This window comes from Zonotrichia albicollis, chromosome 1, assembly GCF_047830755.1.
Source record: "Zonotrichia albicollis isolate bZonAlb1 chromosome 1, bZonAlb1.hap1, whole genome shotgun sequence".
In the NCBI taxonomy this organism is placed as follows: Eukaryota; Metazoa; Chordata; class Aves; order Passeriformes; family Passerellidae; genus Zonotrichia; species Zonotrichia albicollis.
This window is the reverse complement of record NC_133819.1, coordinates 69,192,561-69,207,194: the sequence shown is the minus strand read 5'-3', so window position 1 is coordinate 69,207,194 and position 14,634 is coordinate 69,192,561. Positions and strand designations below refer to the sequence as shown.

The 14,634-nt window shown below is 44.7% G+C and overlaps 1 protein-coding gene across 5 annotated transcripts in view; it reads right to left on the bottom strand.

Moving 5' to 3' along the window:
* The window catches only part of F13A1 (coagulation factor XIII A chain), a 129,921-nt gene that overhangs the window by 49,736 nt on the left and 65,551 nt on the right, over positions 1 to 14,634 (bottom strand). For 2 of the 5 annotated variants that reach the window (XM_026790222.2, XM_074544114.1), the window contains 3 exons: positions 10,168 to 13,074; positions 8,685 to 8,833; positions 2,928 to 3,116 (listed from right to left, as the gene is read on the bottom strand). In XM_026790222.2, coding sequence (XP_026646023.2) covers positions 2,928 to 3,116; positions 8,685 to 8,832 — 337 coding nt within the window. In that variant the 5' untranslated portion in view covers position 8,833; positions 10,168 to 13,074. Of the gene's footprint in view, positions 1 to 2,927; positions 3,117 to 5,941; positions 6,173 to 8,684; positions 8,839 to 9,764; positions 9,905 to 10,167; positions 13,075 to 14,634 lie in introns of those variants that run through there. The other 3 variants (XM_026790223.2, XM_005481708.4, XM_026790225.2) reach the window with 3 other exon arrangements.

Genomic DNA, 14,634 nt, shown 5'->3' with positions numbered 1-14,634 from the left:
GGAAGTATAATCCTTTCAGAACAAAAAGTTTCTGTGAGCTCAAGCTGCCTCTGCTGCAAGGCTGTTTTCTGAGCCACTCCCTAGGGATAGCTTCTGCCTGACAGTACCAAAGGGCAGGATTCAACTTCCCTGCCTTTGGTGTTCTTAAAGCCAGAGTCTGGTCTATGACAGAGAGTCAAGAGAGGAAGAAAAAAAAATCCAGAAGAGAGTTAATCCCACTTTAAGACAGCAGGGTTAAACTCTGCTTGGAGGTGCCTGCCTCTCTCCCTTGCTCACAGGCAGCCTGGGCAAGAGCTTCTTGTCTGTGTTCTGCTGTTCAGGCAGTACAAGAGGTGAGAGCCAGCTCTTCAGGAAGATAAACCGAAAAAAACTGGATGAAAATGGCCACATCTCCCCCTGACAAAAGGTTTGAGAGCACAGCACTGAGACATTCAGCAGACAGTTGTCTTTCCTAAGTAAGAGAAATTTCCTTTCTCTTCTCAGCATTAAACATTGGACTTGAAATGGCAAGAGTCAGGCATATAATTTCTGAATTTTCCTTCTCTGCTGTGGACTGTGTTTGTTTTGCTTCCTGTTGCTGGCCTCTGAGAACAAATATACTGCATTTTCACCACATGTTCACAAAGAGAAACATTTGCAGAGTGCTGAGTGTTGACTAGTTCCCAGAAGAGGAGCTTGAATCTCTGTGAATTAAAGTCCTCGCAACATGAGGGCAGTGGTGCTCACAGAAGCAAAGAAAAAGCAGGGGAGGGCAATAGCATTGAACTCTATCTGGTATCTGCAGCCAGTTGTCAGCCACCATGCATGGACACCCATCCCATGTCATAGGAAGGACAGCAACAGTGAAGAAGAGGGAGGGAAATTCCCCTACACACTCAGGGCTAGCTCCAAAGGAATCATTCAGAGCTGTGTTTATTGCAGAGACTCCCCTTGCTCAGGCTCTATTAACCCCATTCCTACTATGGCTGAATATGAGAGTATTTTTATCCTTACTTAGAGATTCAAGCTACAAACCATGGATGGATGTGTTAGGAAAGAGCAATAGAAAAATAAGTGAATATGTTCGCTTAAGTGGATTGTGCAATGTCAAAAGAAGTGTTAATTTTCTTCTTCCAATATAGAATATCTGATTAAAACAAATGCAAGCTGCACAGAGTGCAATAAAAAACAAATGTTCCATTTTCCACGTCTTCTTGATACAGCTGTTTGTTTTAAACATATAAAGATTAAGGGAACTATCTTGAATTTAATTAAATCCCAAAAGAACTAATGATATTTATGTATATTAAATTTTTAAAGGCACTTGTGGCTGTTCAGCCAATCATTCACTGGACTGTCATAACATGCCTCCCAACTCTAATTTAAATTAGAAAGAAGAGAGCCATGGAAAAAAAATGTTCAGCCAGTAACATTTTTACTGCACATATGTTTAAGAGATAAACGCCCATCTAGCTTGAGAAGGCAACAAATCTAATAAGTGGCCACATCATCATAATTCAATGATGGAAAAGACTCAGCGTTACAAATTTCAGATCTGCATCTCACAGGAAAGTAAATTAAAACATCAATTATAACCTACTTTAAAGACTTTATAAGGGCAACACTGATGTCTTAGCACAAAAACCCCCAGATCAATCTAGATGAAGCTGGGTGTTTCCCAGAGTTGTGTCGTAGGGACCAGAATTTGGTGGGGCCATCTTGGAGCATAGCAGGAACCCTTTAGCTTCTCTCCTTTTCTAGTGAGGTCCTGCCTTTCTCTAGCTCCATGCCTTCAATGAGTCAACAGGAACCTTAGGACCTGGGTCTCTGATGAAGACTTCTCAGTGAGAGGAAAATAGCTCTCTTTCTCTTTCAGCAATAAATTAAGAAAGTCTCTGATATCATCCTGAGTAAGTGTCTCAGCACTGGTGGAGCCACACCTCAAATCCTGTGCTCAGTTCTGGAACACTCACTGCAACAAGGACATTGAGGTGCTGGAGCATGTCCAGCAGAAGAGCAACAGAGCTGGGCAAGGGTCTGGAGCAGAAGCCCAATGAGGAGTGGCTGAGGGAGCTGGAGGTGTTTAGCCTGCAGAAAAGGAGGCCCAGAGGAGACCTTATCACTCTCTACACTGCCTGAAAGGAGGCTGTAGCAAGGAGGGAACTGGTCCCTTCTCACAGGTGACAAGCAATAGAACAAGAAGAATAGTCTCAAGTTGTACCAGGGGAAGTTTAGATTGGATACTGGGAAAAATCTCTTCACTGAAAGGGTAGCCATGCATTGGAACAGGCTGCCCAGGGAAGTGGTGGAATAACCACCCCTGCTTAGATACATAGTTTGGTGGTAAACATGGCAGTGCTGGACTAACATGTAGACTCAATGATCTTAGAGGTCTTTTATAACTTTAGTGATTCTATGATTCTGTTTCTGGTCCAAAATCACCGTCACTGAACTCTGTCTCTTGTTACTAAGTTGTTTGTAAACACAGGCTGAAAAGTTGCAAGATTCTTCCACCCAGTGTAACTTCCCCTCTTTATGCAATCAATATTTTGCTATCTCAGTTCATACAGTCACCTCTCCTGCTTCAAACAACAGACTCTCTTCCCTACATCTCCTAAACACTGATAAAAGAGGTTTCCTGTTCCACCTACCTTTCAGCATTGCCATACAACATTAACCAGACATAACTTTGAAAGCTCAAAAAAGTACAGCTTACAAAACAGAAACTCCCAGATTTTGCTTCTTTTCTCGCATATGAAATTTTGCTGGTTTTGTCAAGAAAGGATTCAAATCCTGTTTAGAAAAACACTTCCTTGCCTATGGCTAAGCCTGTTTTTATGGTTTATCAATCATAACAGGAAAAGACCCAGCCATGAATTTCTGCTGTTTTCCTGTTTATAAGAGACTATTTCTTTGCAGATAAGACACAGCCTTTGCCAGGCACTTACCCATCAAAAACTCCAGCCAGAATTGGTCTGACTGTGGCTGGTAGGGTCGGTTGAAGTCAATCTGGATTTGGAAAGCCTGTCCCCGACGCACTATCAGCTTGGGGTTGTAGTACTTGTCAGTGTGGTGCTCCTGCTTGTTGATCTCCTGAGGTTCCTTGAACATATAAATATCCACAACACGCAGGTAATCTGCAGAGACATGTAAATGAGCAGAGGGGAAAGGAGTCAGCATGCTGAAATGTCAATATTGGTATCAATGTTGTTAGAGGCCCCGTCCTCCCCTTCTCCACAGAAGGAACACCATGCAACAGGAACGTGCTGGATCTGTCTGAGGCTTACATGCTCCTGGCTGAGAAGAGGCTTATAGGCAGACACTTCTCTGTCCACCTGCCATTTTCACAGAGGCCAAAAGGCTTCTAGTGCATGGTGAGAGCAACCACAGAAAGAGCAGGTTGCTAGGTGTTGGAATCTGAATGACCCCAAGAAGAGTCTGGACCCATCTTTCCATTGGCATTGGTTTTCTGCAAGTCTGGGCCTTGCTGTCACAAGTTTACCAGAACAATCAGCGGGACTTGGATGACTGAGGCTTTGTGCCCCCCTTCTTGAAGTCCCCCATTTGTAAAATGCAAATTCAAATGGGCTTTGGGATACTTAAATATGTTGTTGGCAAAATGCTTCCAGTGCTGAGAGCTGAAGAGTCTGAGAGGCAGTTAATGATCTTGCACTCAGCTGAGAGCTTGGATTGCCAGTATTAGATAAGGTTTGGGTGTACTGCATGTGTCTTGTCTCAGCTTCTCAGTACACCTCCACTGCTATTAGTGTCTCCTTATGAAAACTAAATATAACACTACAGCATATAATTACAGCATAGTTACAGGCAAGCAGCAGTAGGTATCTATAACACACACAGACAAAGCTTTACTCCCTTCAGATTCAGGCTGTATGAAGTGTTATAGCAAGCTATAAGTAGTTTGTTCAGCAAATGACCAGTGTGGGGTGGCACTGGGATAGCCACAGGCACTCACAGTCACCATAAGCTACATGACTATACCACACCACAAATCTGCACAATTGGAGTCTTCTCACACTATGAGAAACCACATGAAAATGAACTGGACATTGTTCTTTCGCCTGCATGCTAGGGACATAATCATGAAACCTCTGCCAGGAGGAGCAGGACCATTACAACTCACCACCAGGAGAGAGACAGCAGAGTAAAGCCAGATTTGCAGCTCTCAGCTTGTCTTTCCAGGTGCTGACAGTTAGAAACAAGCTAATTCCTGCATTTTTTACTTAGAGTGGCAGAACCAAACTCATGCTCTGGCAAAAAGAGCTGCACATTTATAGCAGCTGGTGGAGCTGTGTGTATTTCTGATGGTGGCTAATTTGGCTTTCTACTAAGCACACTGAGGGCAAGAATGATGCGCTCAGTAACTGAGTTGGACATTCAAGTGTGAAGGCTGAATGTGGCCCCTTTCACAGAAGCTCAGCACAATTGTTTAATTTGCCAGTTCTGGACAGGCAGCAGAGCCCTGCAGGCAGCGCCCTCCCTGGATCGGAAGCACGGTCAGCGTGGTCCTTCTCCAGGCCCAGCCTGGGCTCTGGGCACCAGCTAATAAGAGACAGGGGAATAATGGCAATGGGAGTAGGTCCCACTCCTGCTTGCATCATCCCTCAGATCCCTATCCATGTCCTTTAGGAAACAGAATGAAAGTAATATGCCTGAGGACACAGCATGATAAGGAACCTTGAATGGAAAAGCCCTGCATAACTGAACCCAAAACCATCTGCCTCCTGCTAACCCTAATTTACAAAAAGGCTAGAATACTCTGTTCAATCCTGAGTCAGGTTTAGAGTCCCATGATAGTGTTATTGTTAGTCTCTGCTCAATTCACCAGGCTTCTGGAGTAACTTCTGTAAAAATCCATGCTGATTTTAGCACTGGCTCAGATTACAGAGATGTCTGTATGAAACATTTTTGCCCAGAAATCGTTCCCATTGCCCCTCTGTGAGGTAGGGCATGTCTTGCAGAACTTACCAATGCTCTTTCCTTGCAAAACTTACCAATGCTCTTTCAAAAATGCTGACAAAACTCACAATTGCATTACATGAAGCAGGAATTTTCTGTACAGGGGTAAAGTAGGGACAGGGGAGAATCTCTCCCCTTATATCTTTCCAACCCCTGTGGGCCGAAAGCACTACATTTAAAAGCTGTGTATTTTGGGGTTCTGTGAATATCAATAAGAAACTGGCTCAGCTTCTCCCTCATTCCAAGGATGCACAAAAACAGAGCTGAGGGTTTGTTTTGTTTTCATCTGGTGTTTTGCAATAAAACAGGAGATGGGGGCAATAGTGACCCCACCCTTCCTCTGCATGTTAGCCCATTCAAGAAACTGCAAAGTTAAGCCACCCTGGGCTTTCAGTTCAGTATTTGCTTCATTTTATCACAGGACTTTACACAGCTCCTGTCAGAACACAGCCATCCACATCTGCAAAAAACACATTTTGTTTTTAGACTCAGTGTTAAAAGGTATGTGTAGCTTGCCAGATGAAGACAACCCATGGTTGAGCCTGTGCTAATTACAGTAGTGGTAATTACAAAGAGCAAAACATGAGCAGGGTAATGGGATGTGCTAGGACCAGCACCAGGGTGTGATCCAAAGGAAAGCTCCAGGCGATGCTCAGCTGTGAGGGACAGGTGGCAAGTCGAGACCTCCTTCGAAGTCAGGTACACTTGAGGGTTTGCCTGTAGCCTGGTCTGTTGCTCAGTTTGCTGCATGAGAGGCAACAGTGTGATACCCTCTTAAAGCCTGTGTAATGTTAAGCTTGCAGGGCAATAAATGAACACAAAGTTGAGCAATGTTTCAAATAAAAATAATAGCCTCCAAACATCAGGTTTCCTCAAACAACCAGAGAGGAAGGACTTTGAATTACTACAAAAAAATGGCGTGAATTTCCAAAGGAAGTGCCCATCACTCCGCTAGCAGGGGAAGCACAAACGCCTGGCGACTCACCGGACTCTGCAAGGGTGAGCGGGATGACAGGGCTGCGTCCTCCCACCGAGCCCACTCACGACACACTGTGGTGAGATGAGCTGGCCGGGACGAGCACAGGGACGTTCCCGGAGCCACAGGCTTCCTGCTGAAGAAGGGCTCCGTCCCCATCGTGAGCATCTCCTGCCGCAGCTCCGGCAGCAGGCAGCGCACTGACCGCGCTGGGGACGCAGCCGGCGCCGCGCTCGCCCCGGCTGTGATTCAGCGCAGCCGAAGTGGGTGTCAGCAGAGAGCGAGGCAAGCACAGGGTCTTACCTCATCCGAGAGTAGTAGCTAAAATAGGTCAAGTGAATCACACCCTAAAAATGCCTGTTTCTCTCTGTTGGCTGTCAAGGGAAACGAGGGTGACTAGCTCAGCTGTAGACTCCTACACTGCACAGATCAAGGGCAGAATTCTGTTAAATTTAGGCATCTAAATGATGTGAGCCTGGTATGTAACAAGTTATTATGGCCAGCTGATGGCTGGTTGCTGCAGCCAATGGAGCTGAAAGGAGGACACAGATCACCATGGAACTGACATCCAGTGACTCTCCGGACAGCCTGTGCCCTCACCTCCACTCACTGGATGGCTCTGTGTTGACTACAATCTGACACAGGTGAAGACACAGGTGTTTGGATGTTTATATCAGGTGTCCAAAGGCTGGAAAACACCTCCATTGTAACAGCAGAGATAAAAGCATTTGCATGCTTTTTTTCAGTGTGTTATGGCAATGAAGTCTGGAAACCACCACAGAAAAATCTGGACAGCCCAGAAGGGTAGGGGTGTGGAGGAGAAGGGAAGGTGTCACAAGCAGCTCTCTGCCAGGATGTGCTCCCAGCTCTAGGGCCTCATTGCACTGTGCTGCTCCTGCTCTGCCCATGGACAACCATTTTATCCCCCAAGCACAACACTGAGAGGGCTCTGGGGTAAGCCCAGCTCCTGAATGTCAGGTCAAGCTCCATGGGGCAAGAAACCTTTAACATGCTCTGACAGGTGACTTAAGCACCCTACCCCAAGCAGTATATCCAGAGACCACGCTTGTATCAGCTGATGCCACAGGCTTAGATCACAGCTGATGTGCACCAAAACAGAAACACTGCTGCAGTCCCTTCAGGGACCCCTCAGGTCACCCCTTGCATATTTTGGCTACAGGCATTGGAGAGAATTGCACAGCAGAGGTGATCCAGCTGTACAAAGAGTTCTGCTGTAATGCACAGATTTATTTTTCAGCCATACCAGTCCCATAGCCAGGTTTACCCAATGACCACAAACTCTTGCTTTGGACAAGGGATGTTCTTCTCAACCAGAGCATCACCTTAAGGACATGTTGGGCTCCTGCCTCAACTCACTTGACCCAGCATTCCTAAGTTTCCACTGCGTTTCTGAAAAGCAGGAGGCTGCCGCCCACAGGCACCACACTTCATTCAGAGCCTGATGTGAAGCACATCAAAAAGCAATAGGAATCTTTCTCTTGGTACTGGTGGGCTTTAGCTACAGGCTGCATTCCTTCTAAGGTATCCCACAGTAATACATCTCCAGTTTCTGTGAGACTGTTGGGTTTGAAACTGTGTCTAGCTGGAACCTGCACTGCATTGCGTTTGACAGTTTAAACACACACACTTGCCCCAGAGCTACAGTGTTGTCAGAATTAGGTTCAAGCAAAATTTCTGCAGTCTTAACATGCCAGTTGGTTTGCTCAGGCATTTTTTAAAAAATAAATGCTTCGAAAGGAAATGTGTGTGTATTAAGATGAGGGTAGGGAGGGGTGTGTGGGGAGGGGAATGTGGTTAAGGCACATGATTAGGATTACAGAAATAATGCTTTGCAACTTGTCACTTAAAATCTCTTTGCCTGTTTCCCAATGTGTGAAATTCAGTAATTAATTCTTGTCCACATTTATTAAGCACTCCTTCAACTCTGGATGAAAAGTCCCCTATGAGCATTAAGTAGTATTACATCCAGCCACCCTGAGCTGCCACATTCAACAACTTCTTCTGTTCAATTCAAATAGGCAAAAAATGTAACATAATTTCATTAATGAGACATTCAGAATTTAATCCTGTTTTCTTTTAAACCAGATCTTGCATATTTTTTATTTCTGGTTGACTCCAAAGAGCCAACCTTGGGAACATACTTTGATTCGTCTATTCTCTATCATGATATTGATTTGTTTCCCCAGCCAAAGGATTGAAACATTCTTCACAGGAGAATAAAAAATCATAAGGGTACATCTTTTAGTCTCATGTTATTTTTTGTGAGTGAACTAAACATATATAGCAAAAGTTTTCCCTGCCAGACAACATTTTTCAGCAGCTTCACAGGCAGATTAAGGCCATACAAATGAAACAGGCCATTAAGAGAACAGACTCCTTCTGGCCCTACACTGCAATGCTGCCACAGACATGCCTGAAGCCAGTAGGTTCTTAAGTGCTTCTGTGATTGTGATCAAACTGGAAAAAAACCATTCTTGCCTTTTTTTAACCAGTCCCACAGTTCAAGCTGATAAGTGATCATCCAGCTTCTTTACTCCTCACTTTCTATACCCATAACCCATGCCAACACTTCCATACACACAGGTGGTTTCAGTAAGTTTTCCTGTGAACAGCAAGAAAAACTGTCCGAATTGGAAATATATAAGGAAAAAGTGGTTTGGGTTTAGTTCACAGACCTGTGCTAAGAGCATGGAAGTTGTAAAAATATTTACAGCTTAATTGTACACTGTACCTCTGGGATTAAATCCTCTGGGTATCACTCCAAAAGCTTCCATCTCAGGAACCTCATTTTCTTCATCATTGGAGTAGTTTGGTGGGATGGCTCTTCTCCCATTCAAAGGAAGTTTATTCTCCTCGTTGATGCTCGTTGTTTCAGACATCCTGTGCTTAAAAAAGTTGTAATAGCATGAGAGAGAGAGCTCAAAGAAAAAGCAAACATGAGCTAGCATGGCACATGCAAGATGGGAGAAGCCAAAAGCAATGTGGGGTGCCAGTGAGCTACACATTTTTAGACTTACATAAATAAAACCTGAGAGGCAGAAAACATCAGTCTAATGATAAGTACAGCCCTCTAAGGATTGGAAGGCATTTTGTGTTCATCAAAACACATGAATAAGAGAAGAAGGAGGGGGCGGGAGAAGGAGAGGGAAGTCTAACAGAGAAGTATTTGTCTAGGAGAAGCAGGGCACTAAAAACATTAGGAAGTTTCAGGTAAAATAACTGGAAAATCTTTCACTCTCTCATTTCTCCATAAAAGCGTTATTGAATCCAAAATAGCAAATTATATTTTCAGAAAGTGCATCACACACTACCTCTCCCTAATAAAAATGACATTATAAGTCATACTGCAATCAAGCCAAATATTACAGCCTGCAACAGTCTGTGGATAAGTGGAGAACTGTATTTTTGTCCCTATGCACACAAACACCCAATATCTACAGGGCTAACTCCTGCACCCCGACAATCCACTTTTGAGAAAAAGAGGGGGAGGAGGGAAGAGAGAGTGGTATAAAGGGGAAAAAAGGAAAAGAAAAAAGCACTTATCCACTTATTTCTTTCCCACTAATGTCCTTAAGGGAAATCTTAGATGTAGGCTGATCAGAGACTTCTTTTTGAGCTACTGAAAACTGCTTTCACATCTATTTCAGTGTAAGCACGTAACAGTGAAAAAGCCATGCAGCCCTTCTAAGAAAATATTAATGACTGAGAAGAAAACTTCTTCCCAAAGCCCCTGAAAACAGCAATTTAAAACATAGCAATTATTTAATAGAAGTAAGCTCTAAAAGGAAGTTTTTTCAGTTATGAAGGGTACCTTCTTTTCAGATAGTCTTTTTTTTCCCTTCTCCCTTGCAGAATTTCTGCAGTGCAATAGAAGCAGGGAAAATGTTGGGGGCTTTTAAATAATCTCTGTATATCCTCCTCCTTCCTGTTGCAATAGGACAATGATGAAAGGTTGCCAAGCCCTCCCAGCGCCACCTCGGATGATCTGCCACCACAGCTGGTATGTCTTTTCTTCCTCTCTCCCCTCCCAGCCTTTCTTACCCCAACTCTGCTCACCAGGAGCTTTTCAGGGTGTTTGTGCTAAGGAAACAACTTGGCCATTGAAGTTTCAGTTCTTTTTGAGACCAAGTAGGAGTACTTATGGCGCAAGAGCATATGAAATGGGAGACTGGAGGGTATTTTCTGAGGCACACAGTCTAAGAAGCCATGCTTACCCCGTTGCCAGACTTTGGTGGTGTCTCTGCCTCAGAGAGCCTGTGATGCAGCTTCAGGTGCTGGTTTTCAGGAGTCCTCCCAGGCAGACACAGTGATGGTTCCCCTGCTAGGTCCTCACAGCAGTCCTTTCAGAGGGCTGCAGGACACATGAACTGGAGAGCTCACTGGCAGCCCAGCTTTTTCTAGAGACCTTGTGCTGTCCAGGACAATGAAGGTGTTTTGCACTACACAGCTATATTTGGATCAAATGACCTTCAGCTCTTGCCCATGATCAAATGTGCATCACCCGACAGGTCTGGGGCTGCACCTTGTGGAAGCTTTTTAGCTTCATGTTGACTTTCTTCAGTTTCATCAAGCTTTAAGGCAACTGGAGACACTGTGACACCTCCTCTGTCAGACATAACTCAACAGGCCAGTGGAGTTACATGGAGAAAAAGCAAAGGACAGGGAAGAATTCAAGCCTTTGTTCTGCCAGCTGCTCCTGTTTGGCAGTAGAGGTAGAAACCACCTACTGAGAACATGCATGGGCAGTGGAGAGCCCCTCTTGCACACGTGGCACCCACCAAGGGCACTCACTCGCCTCTGCATCTGCCGGGCAGATGAAGAAACAAGGACACATAGAGAAGACAACCCTACTGTCTTTCAGGCAGCTGTGACTTCCAGCCCCACAGCACCAGAGAATTCTCAGACCTCCAATGGCTAAACACCACTGAAATCAAGCCAGGGGGCAGAAAAGGAGAGAATACCTCCCGTGGGAAACAGCAAGCAAATCATCTGGAAGACAGGACTCCTATCCTATCTCCCTGGGGATTTCCCAGCCACAGCATGGTAGTTCCTCAGAGGTCAGGACACATGCAGAGTGTGGGTCAGAGATCCGAGCTGGGCACCTGGGAGCAGCATGACTGCACCAGTAGGTGGGATAAGGAGCTTGCTAGGGCTGGCTGCCAAGGCACAGCCTGGGGCTGCAGCAGTTTTGGGGGCAGCCTGGTTACCTGCACACAAGTGCTGCACTGTGCTTTCTCACAGCTGAAGGGTAGGAGAAGGCTGCTGAACACTGTTTGGCTTGTAGCACAGAAAGCCACCTGGCTGGAGGACTCCCCTTCCCCTGTCCTGCTCCCCCAGGAGTGCAAGGACCCTGAGGGGACAGATCTGATCCTATCACACACATCCTGAGCTGTAATTGCCATTGATTTGCTTTTACACAGATGGGCCCCGTGGTAACCATCTGGAGGGCAAGCAGCACCCCTGGCACTGGGGAACACAATGAGCTTTCTGGGGGAGGAGGCAGATTGCCAATTTTCTTGCCTTTTTTTTTCTTTTTCTTTCCCCCTTGCATCCACATTTCTATGTGGCGTGTTGTGCTTTGTGCCTCTCTCTCCTACTTCCAGCCAGCACTTCAGTTCCCAAAATTACAGCTGCTGTGATGATGTTACAAAAACTGATATAAATATTGCCTCGGTGCCATGCCTGCTGGAGGCCTGCAACACAAACAAGAAACACCGTCTCCCAAGGAAGTCATGTGCTTCCCCAAGTGGCTGCGGTGCTGTCAGAGCCAGGAGGAAAACTTTCCGTCAGAGCCAGGGCTGGAGTGAGCGGCTGCAGCAGAGCAGCTCCCTGCGCTCCAGCCACGGCGCCTGAGCAGGCAGCGCTTGCAGATGCCTCTCCCTGCCCAGGCACGTCACCCTGGGGCTTTCAGCAGAAGCCACCGACCACACAGAAAGTGGGGAGGCCAAAATTTTTGGTGGCAGCAGTAGGAGTGGGACTTTGCATCCAGGGAGAGTAATGTTTTGCAGGCTGTGATTTATTTATTTTGTGGGGAGAGATCTAAATTCATGCTTATGACAGCTCCAGATGGCAGGTATTTTCTCATCACCTTGACTTCTTAGCATTTGCTATCCCTCGCCTATTAGACTGCACTGGCCTTAATTTCACTTCCGTGGTTCCAACCTACTGACGTCAGGGCTGATGCAGGAGGGGGTATGGAAAACACAAAGCCTTGATTTTCCTGTAGGGCGTTATGTTTAATGAATGATGCACTGGGATGACCGCTGGAAGAGTGCTCACTTCTGCACAGCACCCTGTGGGGAACTGTGAGCCCATATCCATTTCTCAGAGCAGCCTTCAGATGCTTGTGGCCTTTGCCAGAGACGTTTGCAGCCACAGGCACCCTTCCCACAGCAATAGACTTTGGATGATGGACAGCCCTTCCTCTCCAACCCCACAGAAAAGCCCTTAAATGGCTGCAAAGCTTGCACCATAAAGGGTTATCTAAAATGTACTTTCCTGTTGTTGCCAGAGCCAGAGTTGTTCTGTTCCAAGTCCTCCCATGCCAGACAAGAGTTTGTGGAGGGAAAAAACACACAAGTCAGTAAAGCTTTACAGCCAGAGGAGAGGGTGTGCCAAGATCTGTCATAGGCAAACTGATCAACCAGGTGCTCACATAAATGGGTTGCTGTGCTGTGTGCCAGTGACTAGATGGGAGGGATGTTTTGCCTGCTGTAGCTACACCAAGCACTCCTCAGGAGCAGCTGAGCATTGTAAAACTCTCCAACCAGGGTGGTTTCATTTCTTCTTCTTTTATTAAAATCTCACTCCCGTGCCATTTGCAGCATAGATGGATGTACGGATGCACTGGAACACTATACTACAGCATGTGTGCCAGAGTACTTGCCAGGACATCACCCTCAAGAAACCAGACTCAACTCTGGCCTTCTATGCATAACAACACAACTGTGCCTCTCTCTTGTTGTCTCACAGCTTTACTTAGGAACCTGCCTCACTCTTCCTTATATGATCAAGTCTTGTCTTCCCCCCTCCTCTGCACCAGTACTTGTCTCACAGGAATTCGCTTTCCTCTTCCTGTGATGCTCTGCCTTACCAAGGCTGCGGGCAGAGTAGAGCAGATCCTAGAAGAAAAAAAAAAAAAACAAAAAAAACCTAATAAAAATGTTATTTTTAAACAGAAGGAAATTTCAGAAATCTTCATTTGGTGTTTTTGTTTGCATATTTTGCTTTGGATTTTTTAAAAAAACAAATCCAGTTATAATATCTGTCTGTGTGTAACAGCAGCCCTAGTTACCACACACAGAGGAATATATTTTAAGTTAATGATGAAAACTCAGAAGGCCCAGCTCTGAAACATGGTATGTGTACACGTCTGTATGTGTGAAAGAGGGGCAGAGGCAGAGATAAAATGGCAACTCTTCAGATGGTAGAACATTTGGAAGGGGCTATAGGACCAGTGTTCAAAAGATATTGTTGAAAATGTTTCTGTTGCAGGAAGAAAGATACCATAGATGTATATATTCATACACATATTCTGCTAGAAAAACATGGCTTAGGAAATTTTACTCTTCTCTGGAAAATTGTTGTTCCAAACTGAAAGCCTAAATTCAAACTGTAGATCTTTACAAGCATCTACATCTGTGCTGGCCATCTTAGGCTCCCTTTATCCTCCGCACAGATCTAGTCTAGGCAGTGATTCATCTCCTCCTACAGCAGACATGTAAATAGGTCAGATGAATCATGGCCTAAAAGTGCCTGCTCCCTGTATTGACTGCAAAGGGAGCTTGGGGTGATGGGTTTTGCCATATGTGTCTACACTGCTGATGTCTGCAGTGAGGGCAGATATATCCAAGGCTAGGTACAGAAACAGAAAAAAATTTTATTTTGGTTTTGAGGCCTGACTTTCAAGTGCTAAATTATTCTTTACTTTTATGGAAATACGGCTGCAAGTCACTATCAGTGATACATAGTGTATCATTCAATCCATATTTTTTTCTATCAGAATATGTGTCTGCCACTGCCAATTATATAATATGTATTTCTTACAGTAAGTGTCAGATTACAGTAAAGCACATACAAGCTTGGGGAAACACATACATCTTTTTATATTCATTTGTGAAGCTCTTCTGTTTCTTCAAACAGAAATAAAACCATACCATGTAGTAACTTCAGCAAAATATAATATAATATAATATAATATAATATAATATAATATAATATAATATAATATAATATAATTATTGTGAACATAGAATCCAGGTTCCCACTCCTATTCTTATTCACATCTAAATCCAAAGAATTCTGTTGTTGGATACTAGAAACTAGTTTCTTACAGGAAGAGTAAGAGAGGAGACAAGCAAGGGCAGAGGGATTTGTCATAAGGGTCAATATTCACAGTCTCCAACTAAATTTATGTTTTGCTGTAGTTGAGGCCTTAAAAGATGAAAGAAAATATCTCAAAAATGGGATTAGACCACCTCTCTGCTGGCCAGCTGACCCAGAAGCTGACAGGGATACAAAGACTGTGAACCTCAGATATTTATTTCAACCCCAAAAGAAAAGGGCAGGACATCCAAGCAAAGCCATAACTACCCAGAGACTGAAACAGGAAAGGCCATTTTAGATGAAATATTTATCTGAATAAAATTGACCACAGGTGCCATATGGCTTGACCACAGAAA